This window comes from Apus apus, chromosome 5, assembly GCF_020740795.1.
Source record: "Apus apus isolate bApuApu2 chromosome 5, bApuApu2.pri.cur, whole genome shotgun sequence".
NCBI lineage: Eukaryota > Metazoa > Chordata > Aves > Apodiformes > Apodidae > Apus > Apus apus.
This window is the reverse complement of record NC_067286.1, coordinates 38,232,240-38,249,154: the sequence shown is the minus strand read 5'-3', so window position 1 is coordinate 38,249,154 and position 16,915 is coordinate 38,232,240. Positions and strand designations below refer to the sequence as shown.

The window sequence follows — 16,915 nt, the reverse complement described above, 5'->3', positions numbered from 1 at the left end:
TATACCTTAACTGTACTGGTGTTTTTTCAGTCCATTGCCTGCCCGTCCCCTTTCAATCTATTTTTTTTCTCCCCATCATGTAAGTTCTGCAAAAATTTTCTACCCGACTGGCTCTCCACTGCCTAAATGTACTCCCAGCTATATCTCAGATAGAAACTTCCTCTACCAAGTTGTTCTGGTTTAGTGAGTTTTTTGGTATCAGGGGAAAGGCCCCAGGAGTGGCTCTGATGAGAAGCTGAGAAGCTCCCCCTGCTCCAAACCCAGCCAAGGAGCCATTAGAGGGACAGTAGATGCACCTCAGCGATTAACATACAAAAGAACTGAGATAACATCTGAGCAGAGGGGCACTTAAAGGAGAAGAGCTGTGCTGGGGAAGCAGAGCAGTGCTGGTGGTTGGTGAGGAAGAAGGGGAAGAAGGTGCCCAAGCATAAGTTTCCCTGCAACCCACAGCGAGATGGCAGCTGTCCCCCTGCACTCATGGAGGAACATGGTGGAACATTCCCTGAAAGCTCCAGGAGGAGTCAGCTTGGCCAGTGGACTTGGATTTGTAGCCACTGCATTTGCTGCCAGTGGACTCTGTGCAGCTTTAGAAGACCCTGGTGCCAGGGGAGTTGGCTGTTCCTGAAGCAGCCCATGACTGTGAGAAGCCCTCACTGGAACAGCTTGCTCTGGACCTTGCAGGAAGGACTCATGAAGGAGAAGTTTGTGGAGGACTCTCTCCCATAAGAGGCACCCCGTGGGGAAGCAGGGAAGGACTGTAAGGAATCCTTCTTCCTGAGGAGGGTGGAGTGGCAAGAACCACCAGCCTGTGAACTGACTCTAAACCCCATCCCGTCCCCCTGTGCCGCTGGGGAGAAGGAGGGAGAGAAACCGGGAAAAAAGTCATTTGGGCCCAGGAAGAAGGGAGGGGTGGGGTAACATATGCAACCCCTGCTCTTTGTGTTGTCTGTGTCCTGTGTGTGTTTGATTAGTGTGAAATTAAATTATTTTTAACCTGAGTCTCTTTTGCCTGGGACCTCAGTTGGTGAAGAACCCTCCTTGTCCTTTGTCTCAACCCATGAGCTTTGTTCTCCTCACCCCAGAGAGTGTGTGTGGGGAGGAGTTGAGTGAGTGGCCATGGGGCTGTTCCTTTGTTGTTGTGTTAGGCCCAAACCATGACACAAGTCCATTAGCCAGTTCCAGAAACCTGCTGTTTTGCCACCTTTTGGGACAACCCTCTAAAAATGCAAAATTTTCCCACTCAAACACATAAGCTATTTATCACTCTAACAAGGTTAGAGCTCTCATATTGGACTCTCCTTTGTAGACTGCACAGACCCTTTGTTCCTCCTAAAAAGGAAAATTATTCCTGTTATTGAAATAATTGGGGAAGGGGTCTTTAATCTCTGCTCTACTGAAGCATCTCAGCTTCAGAGGGGATAAATGTTTGCATGAGGGTGAGCGGGTCCCTGACTGGGTCCTGGAAGGCAGCAAGCCTTTTGTCTGGCTCTTTGCTGCAGAATCCCTGGGACATGCTCTAACCCAAAGCAGAAAAACATGTAGAGCAGCATTAAATGATTCCCCTAGCACATTGAGAAGGTGGGTAACTCGTGCCAAGGCTGACTGGGCTCCCCAGGCAAAAATACAGAGCCAATGGAATTGAGGGCAAGGTCATGAAATGTGATGACCTGAAAAGATAGGATCGATAGATACCAAATTGCTTCTTTCAGAGGAAATTCAGCTGTCTCTTACAGAAATGGAGCCTGTGACAAAAAAAGCTAGAAGTCTATATAACAGGAAAAAATTGGCAATTTGCTCCATACAATTAACCTTGAGCCCTGCAAAGCAAACACATCGTCATTTAAATGGAATGTCTTGCAAATGGTCACATTTTTACCCTTTGTAATAGTGCCCTCAAAAATCAGGTAGACAGGTTTATCATTGACCACAGATTATAGCACATGCATGTCAGTAGAGTCAGTGTCATAATGCTTTCTAGAGGAGAAGAAACTGCCTGAACAAGGTTTTTATTGTTATTATTTCATTCACATAAGATGATTGAAAATGTATTATCATTAGATCAGCCCAATATGAGTCTTTTCTTCCAATTTTTCAGTTTGTGCATAAAAATGGAGGGGGGAAAATTATTAGTATGATCTTACAGAAAACAGTTTTGTTACAGCAAGTAAACCTTTAAGCATTCTGAAACTGCTACTATGGAGTCCTAGTGTTACAAATGTGAAGTGGCAATTGGCCATTGTTTTAAAGCAAATCACTCAATTGACTTTACCATGAGAATTAAGTTTTTATGTATTTTTCCCCTCCAGTTAGTATAACAGAAACTACAGAGCTTAACCTGCATTCCAGAAGTGCATTTGGGGTAGCTTCTAAAATTGCTCAACTGTACTTTAACAATAGGAGGGACATTCAGAATTTGGTATCACTGGTTCTTACATTTAACTCCAAAAAGTAATTTCTGAAACATATAAGGACCTGCCACAGAAATTTCTATGTACCCCAGAACGGAAGTACCCAGTACTAATGGCACACACATTGGTATGTGCCAAAGAATTAGCTGCAGTACAAAGCAAAATTTGGCAAGAGTATGTAATATTTATAGCAAAACAGAAAAGTGATCCTATATAACAGCAAATGGGCCAGTCAAGCAGAATTCTGTTTGTAGCTAGACAGATTAACAGCATGATAATACCCATGCCAGGACATCAGCATGTTTTGCAAGTAAGAAAAACTACATTTTATCAGTTTCTGCACATGACAATCATCCATACAACTGAGAAATTAATAAGCCTTCCAATAAATTCATATGTTCAACAAATTGCTTACTAACAAGATATTACCAGACCTATAAGAATTCAAAATTACTCCCATCATAGTAAAATAATGAAACTTCCCTACCTAGCAAAAACATGACTTTCAATGATTTTGAGGCTGCCAGTCATTTCTAAGCTGTTTTTATCCCAAAATGAAAGGTCAAGTTATTTTAGTTTTGTTTTACGATAAATAAAATATATTAGGCTAGGCTTTTGCAGCAATCTAACTGAATTACTAATGGACATGATCATGCTTCTTCTGTCCTTAATTAAGCTCTTCGCTCAGATCTGACTTTCTTAGCCACTAACAAAATACAGTTAACAAAAGTAGTATTGAATTATTGCTAAAACACATATTCATGCAATTAGAAAACTCACTTTAGAGTTGGAGAGGTCTTATTAAATAATAAAATTAATGTAAACACCAAATGATCATTAAAAAAGCAATGGCATGCTTTTGATACTTTGCTTAGGGAATTATGAAACAGGAGATCTAGCAAAAGAAAGGACTCAATTGAGACATAGGTATGATATTTTTAGTTAGATTTTGTGTACAATACTTTATAACATTACATAAGGGAGGAATTTTTTATTTTTCTATTGCTTGTGTCAAATTAAAGTACCTCAGCAAGGCACCATGGTAGTACTGAAGCAGGATTTGCCTTGGTAAGAGCTCTTGTATTAAAAAATTAGTTCTTTACCAGTCTTACAAACAGAAGATATAATAAGCAACAACCAAAAAACTCAGGTCACTAAGCAGCTTGGGAAAACCTTCTATTTCATTAAAATGCTATAATATTACAATTGTCTTGCAAAACTTTTCCAAACTTTTCTCTGGACTGTTTTTATTCACCATTCAGGGAGCACATTTGCAAGCCATTTAGTGTAGCTAGCAGACATCTTTCTGCATAAAATAAATATGAAACTCTTGCGTGCTTCTTTCAAGGGCATGGATCACTGAGCTACCTCTAGCAGTGCTCTTTGCATCTGGTCTTCTTCCCGTTTGAGGCCCTTCTACTCTGAGCCCCTTCCCACAACAGACTTCATGAAACTATTTTAAAACTCCATGATCAGCATTTCCCAAACATTCATCATAAGCAGAAACACTGAGAAATTGTAGAAACAGCAGTATCAGCAGTAGCAAGATGGTAGAACTAGAGCAGCAGCTGTAATCCCTGGCCAGAAGGGTTTACTCTGGCCAGAGAACAGCTAACTACATTTAATTGCTGTCAGGAGCTCAATCTACTTTCCAGAGGAGGTGAGAAGGGCATGAGTATGTAGAGGAAGCAGGTGTTTACAGCTGGAGCCAGTTGTTAACACCTGTTTCTTATTTCTCCATCCTGGCAGGACTGAATTGCAGCTGCAGGGAATCACACAGACAGATGACCCCCTCAAAAGTGAACTACCTTTTCAAAAAGTTTGAGAAAAAAATCACCACATGATTATTTGAAAGGGTGATGCAAAAACTTTCTCTGCCACCTGCTTCCTGCCAAAGGGATGCTCGTCAGCATCTAGTGGAGGGAGCTGGTCCCTTGACACTCAATAATTCCATTACTTAAACAGGCTCTTGTGGTATCATTTTAAAGACAAGGTCTTGTGTATTCACCATCAGCTTAGATGGGATTTACTGCTTGCACAGAATGAAGAGCTCTGAATCTGTCAGCTTCATCTGGACTAATTGTCAACACTACACAAACCCAGAAACCGCTTGGTCTTACAAATACTGTTCTTTCATTAGAGTCCAGAAGATGAACCTCACCCATCAGGATAGAGGGAACGACTTGAATCATCAAGCACTGCCTTTTTAGAGCTGTTTCAAGTTCTTTGTTTAAGAATACATTTCCCTTCCTGTATTTTCTACCCTGACTTTATACTGAATCGTCTCTAGTTCAACTACTTTTCAACTAGTCATAATACTTTCAACGTCTTAAAAAGTTACAGAAATCATGACTGTAAGAAGCATTTACTGAAGTTATAAAATTTTTTATCTTAGCTCTTACAGAGCTTGATAACCAGAAGAGAATATATATCTAGATTTAGCATTTAGATGCCAAGATCACCCTTTAAAGCATATTTTATGAATTTTAAATTATTTTGGAATCTAGTAGAGATAGAACATTCTTTTCTGACTGTCACTTTACTAAACTATATTGAGGATGCACATGAAATGTTCTGAATAGAATTCTCCTTTACAATGGCCGGGAAGACAAACCCACCAGAAAACTGGAACAAAAATTTACTATGATTGTAAGTTAATAATTATATTATTGATATGACTAGGTCCTTATTTGATTATTCATTCAAATTCACCTTTCCAAAGTTCTTTTCTCAAAAAGACCTTTCATAGTGTTAACTACTGCAAACACTTCCATTTTATAAAGAGTTACTTCTGAAGAAGTGATGCCAGAAGCATAGGATATGATAGGAATGAAAGACAGGAAAGAAATCCTATCTTATCTGAAGTTTAATGAGATAGTATATTGTGATTATTGCTCTAGCATGTTGCACTATTAAATTGCCATTATTTAGGAAGGATTATTTAAAAAAGAAAAGAAAAAGAAAATAAATAAGAAAAAAGTTGTTGTGCTTAGTTCCACTGACACTGGAAATAATAATGGAAAACACAGGGAATAATAATGGAAAATATCACTGCAAGGGAAGAAAACTGATTAAAAAGAAATACCATTACATATGATATCACAGGAATGAAGAAAATATTCTGCTGTTCTTGCACTCAAGCAATTCTTTTTTATAAAGAAAATAGGCAGATAATATCATCTGAATCACTTCATGCAAATAAAACTAAGATTTTTGATTTTCCAATATTTATCTTTAATGTCATAAAAAATTGGCATATCATGTACCTGACCTTGGCAAAGAGAAGCTCTATTGATAAAATAATGTATTGTTAAGTTTAAAGATTTTTGTGCTTGTAAAATAATGTATGCAAATTCTATATTGTTAGTTAAAGTTAACTGCAGTCTATTACAATTACAATGATTGCTGCTGTTCTCTACTTCTAGCACTCCCTAGATGAGACTATTTTCACCATTAAAAAATAAAAGAAAGCAACTCCACCCCTGCCCACAGCCCCATCTCCATATATATAGACCTATGAAGCACTAGGCAGATGAAGACAGAATGATTGCCTTACCTCTATTTTTTCCCAAATGGTTTCATAATTGTCTTGATGTCGTATATCTTGCATCAGTTGCTGAATTAAAGCTGATTTATTTGAGGCAGATGTCTCATTCTCAGTGGGCTGAGTGACAGACGTCCTTTCTGACTTTTCTTCAATGTATTTTTTAATGCAAGATACAGGCATACAAATATCTTCATCAGAGAGAATATCACTGAGAGGACCAGATTCGATACTGTCACCTAAGGAGGACACTATATCACTTGAAGAGCTTGGTGAAATTCTACCCACTTTTTTGTGCTTTTTTGTGTGGTATGTTGGATACATTTCTGAATCTGAGTTCATTTCTGACAGCTCCCAGTCATCAATGTTTTGAATGGTTTCCCTTCTGGGCCTTTGGGGCAGCAACTTGGTCAAATTTTCTAGTTTTAAAGCTAATACTTCAGTCTGTTTGAGATGTGAAGGAAGTGCTAAATATTCATCAGATCCATACCAGACCTCACCATCTTTACTGGTTTTTTGAGTATAACTTGTTGTTGAGGAGAATGTTTTATTATTCTTTCTTCTCAGTAGAAGAGGTGATGAGCTGGTAAGCTCAGAACCAGCCGAGGAAGCACTCTTTTGGCTATGTGTTGGTGAACTAAAAGGCTCAGTTTTACCTTGTGATTGTTCATTTGGGTCTCTCCGGTTATAAGAATCTGATGATGCAGAAGAATCTGTTTCTGTCTCCTCCAGAGACTGAGAGTTATGAGAAGTAATTCCATTTTGTAAAGAACGTCCTCTTTTTTTGACTTGTATTGGTGGAACTGTTTTACATGTACCTTCAGGTGTTCTGCCACCTTGCACTTTCTCTGGAGTGTCATGAGACTTCTTGTGCTTTGATTTTTCTTTACAGGTGTAGAAAGTAGACTTCCCTAGACTTACGGGACTGCCATTGAAGTGATTATTTATTGTGTACTCAGGATTTCTATCACCTATTTTATTTAAGCAATCATATGACTGACTAACTGCAGATGGACTGTTGGTGTAGGGTGACTGTAAAGCTAGGCAAAGCTTGGACCTGTCTGGTGGATCTAACAAGGAGGGGGTACTTCTACTCATTTCATTTTTAACTATCTGAGAGATTTGCCTTTTTAAATCATTGGCTTCTACATAATCTTTAAACACATCATCTTTCAGAAATAAACCTCTTTTTGGCAATGTAGGCTGCGTAGGGGAGTCTTCATTATAGTTAAAGCAGTCTCTTATGGACCTCTTAGGAGTTGAGTTTTCACAGTGAGGGTGTTTGATTTTTTCACTGGTGTGCTGTGGAAGATTGCATTCTGCTTTATTTAATGTAGAAGCTGGTTTTCTGTCAGTAGGTAAACCACCATCTTCTGAGCAAGGTCCTTTAGAAAGAGAGGAGTTTGCAGAAGGAGATACTTGTGAGACCTCATGTGGTTGTTTCCTGTCTTTGCTTTCTTCTTCATCTTCTGCTGAAAGAGGTATGTGGGCTTCTTTCTCATTTAATGCTTCATTACACTGGGAAGCAATGGAATCAGTTGCTACTGCAAGTAAACCTGCACTTCTGATAAATCCTGGAATGTCCTTATCCATCTCACTGTAGTTCCAGGATTCAAATGATTTTGCTTTCCCTTGGCTGGAGGTCATCTCATCCAGAGCTCCAAGCAAGTCCTCACTAGGACTGTAATCAGATAGTTCAAATGCAGTAATACCACAATCCAGTGACAGGTAATTTTGGGAGCATTTAATGGTTAACTGTCCAGAATCATCAACTTCAGTTAAAGAGTCAAGACGGTCCTGAAATAGACAAAGATGGGGTATTTTTTAGCAGATTGATTCTCATACAGCACACACAAAGTAACAAACTATAAGCTTCTCTGTTTCACTGCCTAATGTCTATACAAGCATTCATCACTGACCTGCCTATTTTTGCAGTGCTCTGTAGATGAGCAAACCATTCTAAAGCGTTTGGGAATTAAAAAGGGGAGTAAACTGAAAAATGCTTAGTTTCAGTCTGGTGCAGCAAGTTACCCAAAAATAGCAACTCCCTTTTCTATTTGTAGTCTCCTCCTTAAATTCTGTTCTCAGTTCTACTTACTCTGTAAAGGGGATTCAGAAATTCCATACAGCAGACTTTTAGTATTTCCTCTGTTAATAGACTTTTAACAGGAGGGAGAACTTGGGAGCTGCTGAATATATCAGCCACCTTGTTAATCTCGTGTTCTCAGAAATCCATGCTGCTTCACAATCTTTCAGCTGATTGCCAGAATGTTTTTTCCAAGGATTATCTAGCAACAATAGACATTTCCTCCCATATGAGATAGAGGCTGTTAACTGCATTTCTTTCTTTCTTAAGTGTGGCCAGCAGGAGGAGGGAGGTGATTCTGCAGTTCTGCTCTGCACTCATGAGATTTCACCTGGAGTTCTGTGTCCAGTTCTGGAGCCCTCAACACAGGAAGGACATGGAGCTCCTGTAGAAAGTCCAGAGGAGGCCCACGAAGATGATTTGAGGGCTGGAGCACCTCTGCTATGAAGACAGGCTGAGACAGTTAGGGCTGTTCAGCCTGAAGAAGAGAAGAGTCTGGGAAGACCTCATAATGGCCTTCCAGTACCTTAAGGGGCCTACAGGAAAGCTGGGAAGGGACTTTTTACCTGGGTGTGTAGTGATAGGAAAAGGGGTAATGGTTTTTAATTGGAAGAGGGTAGATTTAGATTGGACATTAGGAAGAAATTCTTTACTGTTAAGGTGGTGAGAGACACTGGAGCAGCTTGCCCAGGGCAGCTGTGGATGCCCCCTCCCTGGAGGTGTTCGAGACCATGTTGGACAGGGCATTGAGTAACCTGGTCTAGTGGAAGGTGTCCCTGCCCATGCAGGAGGGTTGAAACTACATTATCTTTAAGGTCTCTTCCAACCAAAACCATTCTATGATTCTGTGGTTCTTTTGTTGTTTTTCCTGTTGTTTTGTTGTTGCATCATCAGCTGAGCATTTATTTGCTAGATATTTGGCGCATAAATAGAGAACAGCTCAAGGAAAAGAAATTGTAGCTGGGAATCCTAAATCTGCCTGCCGTGTTGTCTTGTGAGCATTTTCTCAATGGAAGTCCTTCAACCTCAGAAACATAGACACAGCCAGAGGAGACCATCTCAAGTGGCAAATTAGAACTTAAGATCAAAGTCCAATTAAAGTTTGTAAACATTTTGGTGACTTACTTGAAGGACACTTAAAAAATCTGACTACATTAGAATCCAAAAGCAGCCTGTGATATAACAAACACAGCAAAATTATGTTTAGTCAACAGTTTATAAGAATATTTTTAGTAGATGATTTAATGTTCTAACACGTGAGCAGGCCTCAACTATTTCCAAAAGCTAACACATAATTTGAAACCTGAACCTAGGATCAAATAATTATGGAACTATTTCTGTTTTTATTTACATTGGTGTACATCTTAAGTAACTCCAGGAAACTATCTTGAACCAGAGAAGAGGCCAACACCCACCTCACTACAACCTCCTTTCAGGTTATTTAAGAGGCTGATGAGGTCTCCCCTCAGCCTCCTTTTCTTCAGACTGAACAACCCCAATTTCTTCAGCTGCTCCTTGTATGTCTTTTTCTCTAGACCCTTCACCAGCTTGGTAGCTCTCCTCTGGACACACTCCAGCACCTCAATGTCCTTCCTATAGTGAGGGGCCCAGAAATCAAGATAGTACTCGAGGTGTGGCCTCATCAGTGCCAAGTACAGGAGCACAATCACTTCATACTCCTGCTGGCCATGCTATTCCTGATGCAGGCCAGTATGCTGTTGGCCTTCTTGGCCACCTGGACACACAACTGGCTGATGTTTAGCTGGCTGTCTGATTGACCAAGCAAGACCTCCCTTTCATAAACCCATTAGTCCAAGTGTTTACAGAGACTACTTAAAAATATCATAAAGGGCAGAAATGCATGTTATACCAGTCCAACTTGAGGTGCCTAAATCAGTATAGTGGTCTTTCTTTCAAAGTTTGGTTTTCATAATAAAGTTTTTTAAAGCAGACATGTGTGTATCCACAATAGGTTCCTGTCTGAATTATTCTCTGGAACAGCTTATCTCACTACACAGTTTAAGGACCGCAGGCAAAGTATCTGAAGGAGGTATGTTAATCTCATAGTAAATCACTCGGATTTCAATCTGAACAAGAATAATCGCAATAAAGAAGGCTATTGTTTGCCATCTTCTATAAACATATAATGTTTGAGCTCTGTACTCTTTCCACTCTGCTTGCTTAACTCAAAACAGAAATATAAAAAAATCTTACAGCTAAAAATATTATTTATAGAAAAGACTGATTAGAAAGTTATCCATCAACCATAGTCTTGGCCACTGAAAATATATTTATTTAGCACATTCTATCCAGAGGTAGAACCAATGCCAGAAATTGGTATGCCACAAATGCTGCCAATAGTCCAGAATTAAAAGCATTTTCTATAATCTCTTAAATCTATATTCTGGAGCTGCATTTATTAAAGAAAATAATGACTAAACAATCATCAGTTTTACAGCTGTATTTTCCCTCTCATCTCAGGAAAGTACTAAAAACTGTAAAACCATGTATAAATTGAAACACTTTCCAAAGCCCTAAGGGCCTTCATTTATCGTAAGTAATGAGCTCCATTCCTTTGTCTCTTAAATATATGTTTATTTTCATTTATAATATTTACAATCACATGCATTAAACCATCTTGCTTGGTCATTTTCCAAACAGCCTCTTAAATGTGTGCTTCAGACAAGCATTATTCAATGTCTGTATTACCACATTTTTAATATTGTTTTTATTTCAGAAAAAACTCAGTTAGTTGTATGGCTACCAATAAGAATGCAGGAGTTAAAAAAAAAATTGTCCCTTTTCACATTGTAATGCTTCCTGTAAAGCTCTGTAGCCTGTTTCTAATGCTTTATTGTGTTTATATTTAAACCAACACAATTCTGATTATTTTTTTACTCTTTCAAATGACCTAATTTCTAAGATATTTCTTTTGTAACTTTACTGTTTGAGAACATCAGGATTCACTGAAATTTAACATAACCTTATACTGAACCTTTCCAGATTTCCTGCTATGTCAATTGTGAAATAAAATTCACAGGTTAGATTCAGCTACTCAGGACACACAGAACTCACTTTTCTTTATTTTTCTTTACTTATCTATCTGCAGGTAATTCCTGAAGGAGAAATGGTTCTTCAAAATGTTAACTACCTGAAGTTAAAAACAATTTTTAAAAAGTATTTGCTTAATTTGACATCTCCACCATGGCAGCCAGCTTGCCTCACTGGTTCCTCTCTTTTCTCTAAGCCATAAGATATTTTGTGCCCTTTCCTGCTGGCATCTTATTTGGTATGACACTGCTGAAATAGACAAAAGAGCAGGTACTGACTGCCCAGTCAATGAACTGGGCTCCTAACCAAGCCAGTACAGCCTGTGCTGTACACATTCTTGTTTTGGTAGCTACTCTGCCAGTGCCATCCCTCTTCATTACGTTGAGGCTGGCTTGTGCACATTTATGTATTACAGCTACAGATCAAATATAGCCCAGGCAGGACTGTTGCATTGTGATTGGCTGTGCAGTCCATGAAGTGGGAGAGTAGTGGATACTAATAAGATGAGTCTGTCTCACTGATCATGGAAAAACCCTTGGCAGGTCACTCCTTCCATGGAGCTCCTCAGTTAACATTGACAGCCAAAGCCTGTCTTCACCATTACACAGAAGACAGCTGACTTAAGAAGCAAGCCAAATATTTTGAGAAAATATAGGTTTATGGACTACAGAAAACATAACATTTGCTGTACTGGTTCAGATCAAATTTCCGTCTACCCCAATATCCCATCTCTGCATCAGTTCTAAACATTTTTTGCTAGCTGAGCTGTAAGACATGGGCATATATACATGGCCCTTCCACACACAACATTTCTACTCACACTCACAGCTTCTACCAATGAGCAGCATAGGGACTTCCTCATCTGGAAGTTATAATTCCTCCTATTTTTGCTTAGGTTTCATACTTTTCTTTTTTTTAATTTCTTTTCAATTCTAGATGTCCTACTGTAGTAAATTCCAGAAGTCTTCATTGTGTGTGAAAGTTTCCTTCTATGCATTTCTAACCAGATGACTTCTCAATCTTAGGAGAAAAGTATAAGCTGTCATTCCAGGTTCATAATCCATAAGGAGTACTGAAAATTAGGAGAAGGGTTATCTCTATGGGCAAGGGTTTCTAGATGTGCTCAAACAGTTTCACTATTCATGTAAGCATGAAAACCCCTAATGGATAACACTTGTATCATGAGGCATTTACAGGTCCCATAATGTAGTCCTATCTGGGAAGGGACAGGGGGGAAACACCAAAAATAAGGTTAGATAGGAGTAGATACAATTGTATCTACATTATATTTTTTACTATTATTTTCATCAACAGATGTTTTTTTCCCCACTGGAAAATAATCTATCTGTCCCCAGTCAGTCTGCCTGTGTATTGGAGGGATGTTTTTTTATAGCAGCTGTAACCAGATCCAGATGGAACATTTCCTGTTTCTTAGTATCTGAATCTGCCCCTCCCTTATATCTTGAAACCACCACACTCATAAAATAATTACTTCACCCTAATTCACCACTCTGGATATTCAAACAAATGTGGATTTCCTTCACACTTCCCAAAGGAGGTTTATATCAGCAACAGCAAAGCAGAAACTGAATCTGAAGCACCAGGTATGTACATGTCAGGAAGAGGGAGGTAGAAGGTGGGCCTGGGCATAGCTGAGTGTTTCATTCAGGACCACCCACTTTGTTGTGCCAAAGCCACATCAGAAAGCAGAGAAATATGCACATTCTATTTAAACTTGAGTGATCTGAAATTCAGGACATGTTTAGGGGACTTCTGACTCTGTAACATAGAATCTCACTGCATTGATCTAGAGGTCTCTTTCTCTAAATGTTTCTAATCCTAACAAAAACACTTTATCCTAACATTGGGACTTTCAGCAAAGGAGGAATCCTTTCCATTCTAAGTTATCTTCTCTTAACCATTAATTACCCTATTAAAAATATGCATCTTCTTTTAGTGTTTAAAATTGGGCCAGTAGCGTTCTTGCAACTAAGTTAATTTAGTAATGATGAATTCAAAGGAAAAGGCATTTTAGTCAAATGAAGCCAGATTTACAAAGCGTTTATATGTGTGGGAGTCTGACATTCTGTCAGAGTGAAAAATGCATGATTCACGCATCATTGTTTTTGAGACAAAATGTGTGACTGTTCAGAGGCATGTTGCAGAATTGCCAGTCAAACAACTTAAAGTCCATGGTCTCTGCTTTAAAGCAATATTGACTTAGGCTGGAAAGTTCTGGAAAACATTGTGTAAGCGTCAGGCTTGTGTATATGAGAAGTGTCTAAGCTTTTCACTACATATAAAAAATGAGGTTTTAATTGGATATGAACCTTAAATTCAACAATGACTTTGGACCAGATGTGTTTCTTAAAGTTTTTCCAATCCTCTATGAAAAATATTTCAAGCAAGAGAAAGTATTGCTAGCCACTAGCCTGACACTATTGAAATCTGACCTTAAATTGCTTTAATTTGGTTGAATGAGAACATATACCAGCTGAAGACATTTAAAACACAAAATTAACAAAATATCTAGAAGACTACTAAGCCATCCTTGAAACCGTCATCCTAGCAATTTTAAATGTGCAACTAGGATGGAGCTGCTTCAAATGCAGATGAAATTCTCAAAATTGAATTTATTTACTGTACCTCCTTAGTCTCTTCAGAAAATGCTTGCAGAATATCAGTCTGCCTGGTGTAGTTTCCATTGGCGTCTTGTAGTCCCTGGAGAATACGCTCTCTCAGAACCAGAACAGAAACACGTAGCTGGTGCCAGAGTAGTTGTACTGTATGGATATCAACTATCACATTGACAGAGTAAGACAGAAGCTTCAGGGAAAACTCAGTCTCTAGTAGAGCATGAATTTGTTCAACATGATCAGATATATCTTCACAAATATCCTGTAACAGAAAAAGAAAGTAGATATTTAGCTACAGGCATGGTTCTTTCATGGATCATCTCTACTTTTAATGTACTTTGTATTATATGCAGAATAGATTAATTCAGAGGGGAAAGATAATGTAATTAATATATCCAGGCTTGTCTATTATTTATTTATTTATTTATGGCAATGCTACAGCAACTGAACCAGCAGCTGTCCTGTTTGGCAGGACTGTTCAGTAAGTGCAGAGACAGCATACAATAAAGAAGGATGACACAACAAGATCACATGAATCAGAAGCAGAAAACTAACACTGTAAAGTGACATCCTAGAAGACAGCAATAGGAATGAAAGTGAGAAGATTGCCTCAAGCAGTCTCCCTCTCTGCTTCCTCCCAACCCCCTCATCCCACCCCCTCACCCCTACCCCACCCCATTTAAAATTCAAAGAATCTGATCTGTGCCATCATCAACAAAATGCTTTTGGACACAATTTGCCTTTTAATCTAGCCTCTATAGCCAAGCAGGGCAAAAGTCTGGGATAGACTCAGAGTGGATAAGCTGTTTCTGAGATCCGTTGCTGACTGCTGTGTTGAGAGTGCGCTAACTTTTGCATAGTCTTGTTCTGGACTCAGAATTGAACAGAAGAAGATGGTGGAGAGGGAGGAGGGAAAACAGAGAAGCTGAAAATAGTTGTGTTGAGAAAGTTGAAAAAATAATACTAGTCACCAGGTTATCAAACTAAGGTTTTGAAGGGGTGATATCCTCCAAATTTAACAATTGATGTTCCAGATGTCTAAACTGTGCTACATAAAGTGTAAAATTCTTACAATCTAGTCTTAATTTCCTTTGCAAAAGGGTAAATCACAAGAATAAAGAATTTTTAGGCATATGCTATTGAGCAACACATCTTTATGACAACCCTGTTTGAAAACCATATGTAAAATCATATTATAAACCAGTAAGAAATATTATTAAAATACTAAAAAGAAATTACCAGTGGAACCTAGAAGGTTTTTCCTACATCTCTGACATATATTTAAGGGTGGTTTAATAGCATATTTTAAAATTCAACATCAGTTTATTTAAAAAAAAACATAAAGAAAACACCTTCAGAATTGGTTTTTGTTTTGTTTTGTTTTTAGGTAATGGGTATTATATGCATAACATCAATTAAAAATATAATAAACAACATACATTTGATTCATTTAAAATTTGCCATCAAAACAGTTCTATCAGAACATTACAGTGAAACCTCATGTATGATGATACCACTGTGATTACGTTCAGCCGTATAATAAGAAAATCATTAAAGCTGATGCTTTAAAAATTAAGAGTACAATAGAGAAATTTTTATCAGTTCAGATTTGACATCTTCAGTCTGAAAGTAAAGCCAAATTATCGAAAGTGTAATTGCATGTATGTAACAAATTAAATCAAAATCAAATCCCTAGATAATATTAAATTATTTGAGTACAACAGACAGCACTATATTAGTCCTTGAGAAACTATTATAGCTGAGTACTACCAGTAGTTACTCATTTTAATAATGCACTGAAAGCTACATGAAGTCTTCTGCAGGAGAAGCTCTCAGAAATGCCAGAGATGAGCACAAAACATTGGAGTTTCAATAAGCAGAGTTTTGGGGCTGCCTTGAGAGAGAGGCAATATCTCTTCCTCTATGCCCTCAGTGCCCTTGGGACAACAACTATATACAAAATACACAGCCTTGCCTGGCAACATGTAGGACTGCAAGTGTTCAGGACTTCAAATACCCACAAACTTCCAGGTGACCAAATGGATGCTCTAGTTGTCAGATTAGTGGGTTAGTCTAATTCTACAGACACACAGACAAAGCTAAAATGCTCAGCAAAATATTTTCCAAGTTTGGAGAAGGTTATTATTATTATCTGTTTATCCAACTAAACTGAAAATTGACTGAAAGGCACAGCTGTATTTCTACATTATTTCAAATGTTTTAAAGAATATTTTTAGTGAATTAATTTGACTGAATTTATATTAACTTTCCCAGTGTTGTTCATGCCTTTTTCCTCTTAGCTGCAAAGCAGTTTAGTTTTAATTTCAGGGATTTAACAATACGTTGTTTCCCAGTAATTATAACTCTGTAGATTAGACTCGATCTATAGAAAAACACTTAATATCTCTTCATTTAGACTACTTGGTTGAATGAGCTCGAGTTTGTGCCAACCTGCAAAATAAGTTTTCATTCTTTTCCAGCTTCACAAACACAGTTACATGCTGAATTCAACTGCCATAAAAATTCTCAGATAGGTTGCAAACATGAATCCATAAGAAGGTTTTAGTGCTGAGTGTCTTCTGACAATTGTTAGATAATGCACCAAAAATACTGGCTAATGAATCTAGATAATACTCTAAATTAAGAGTTCAAACCCACACTTCAAACAGGTTTTCTCTTGAGATTCCATTATGCTAGCTACCAAAGCATCTCATATTTCTGAAGTGGGCAAACTTTCCACAACACAGAAAAATTTGTATTGAAATTTAAATCCCAGCACCCTAGAGGCTTGAAAGAAACACATATTCAAGGACATATGCTATTAATTTTACGATGGCTTGTTATAAGTTACTCATTTTCCTCAAAAAGCAAAGCCTGAAGTACTTACAGACTACCACAAGCATAGCAGCAGCCAAATGCTTTTTGTACTAACAAGGTAATTAACCACACTTGACAGTCTCAGTAACATGGAGACAATGTAAGGCTGACCTAGTCCATATCCAAGTAAAGGTCACATACTTTGTTCTTAACATGTAAGACTACCATCTCATTCAGAGAGAAACAAAGTACCAGCTCTTACAAGATTTAGGTTTTAGAAAGAGTGGATGGCCAAAAGACAGGATGCTATTTTTGGAGCGGCTGAATGAGCCAGGAAGGAAATCAAGTCCTTACATACCTTCTCACACTATAT

The 16,915-nt window shown here is 38.2% G+C and overlaps 1 protein-coding gene across 4 annotated transcripts in view; it reads right to left on the bottom strand.

Moving 5' to 3' along the window:
• AKAP6 (A-kinase anchoring protein 6) overlaps positions 1-16,915 on the bottom strand; it is a 280,187-nt gene that overhangs the window by 172,918 nt on the left and 90,354 nt on the right. For all 4 annotated transcript variants that reach the window (XM_051622356.1, XM_051622355.1, XM_051622353.1 and 1 more), the window contains exons 3-4: positions 13,736-13,987; positions 5,965-7,749 (exon numbers count right to left, since the gene is read on the bottom strand). In XM_051622356.1, the coding sequence (XP_051478316.1) occupies positions 5,965-7,749; positions 13,736-13,987 (2,037 nt within the window). The remainder of the gene's footprint in view (positions 1-5,964; positions 7,750-13,735; positions 13,988-16,915) is intronic.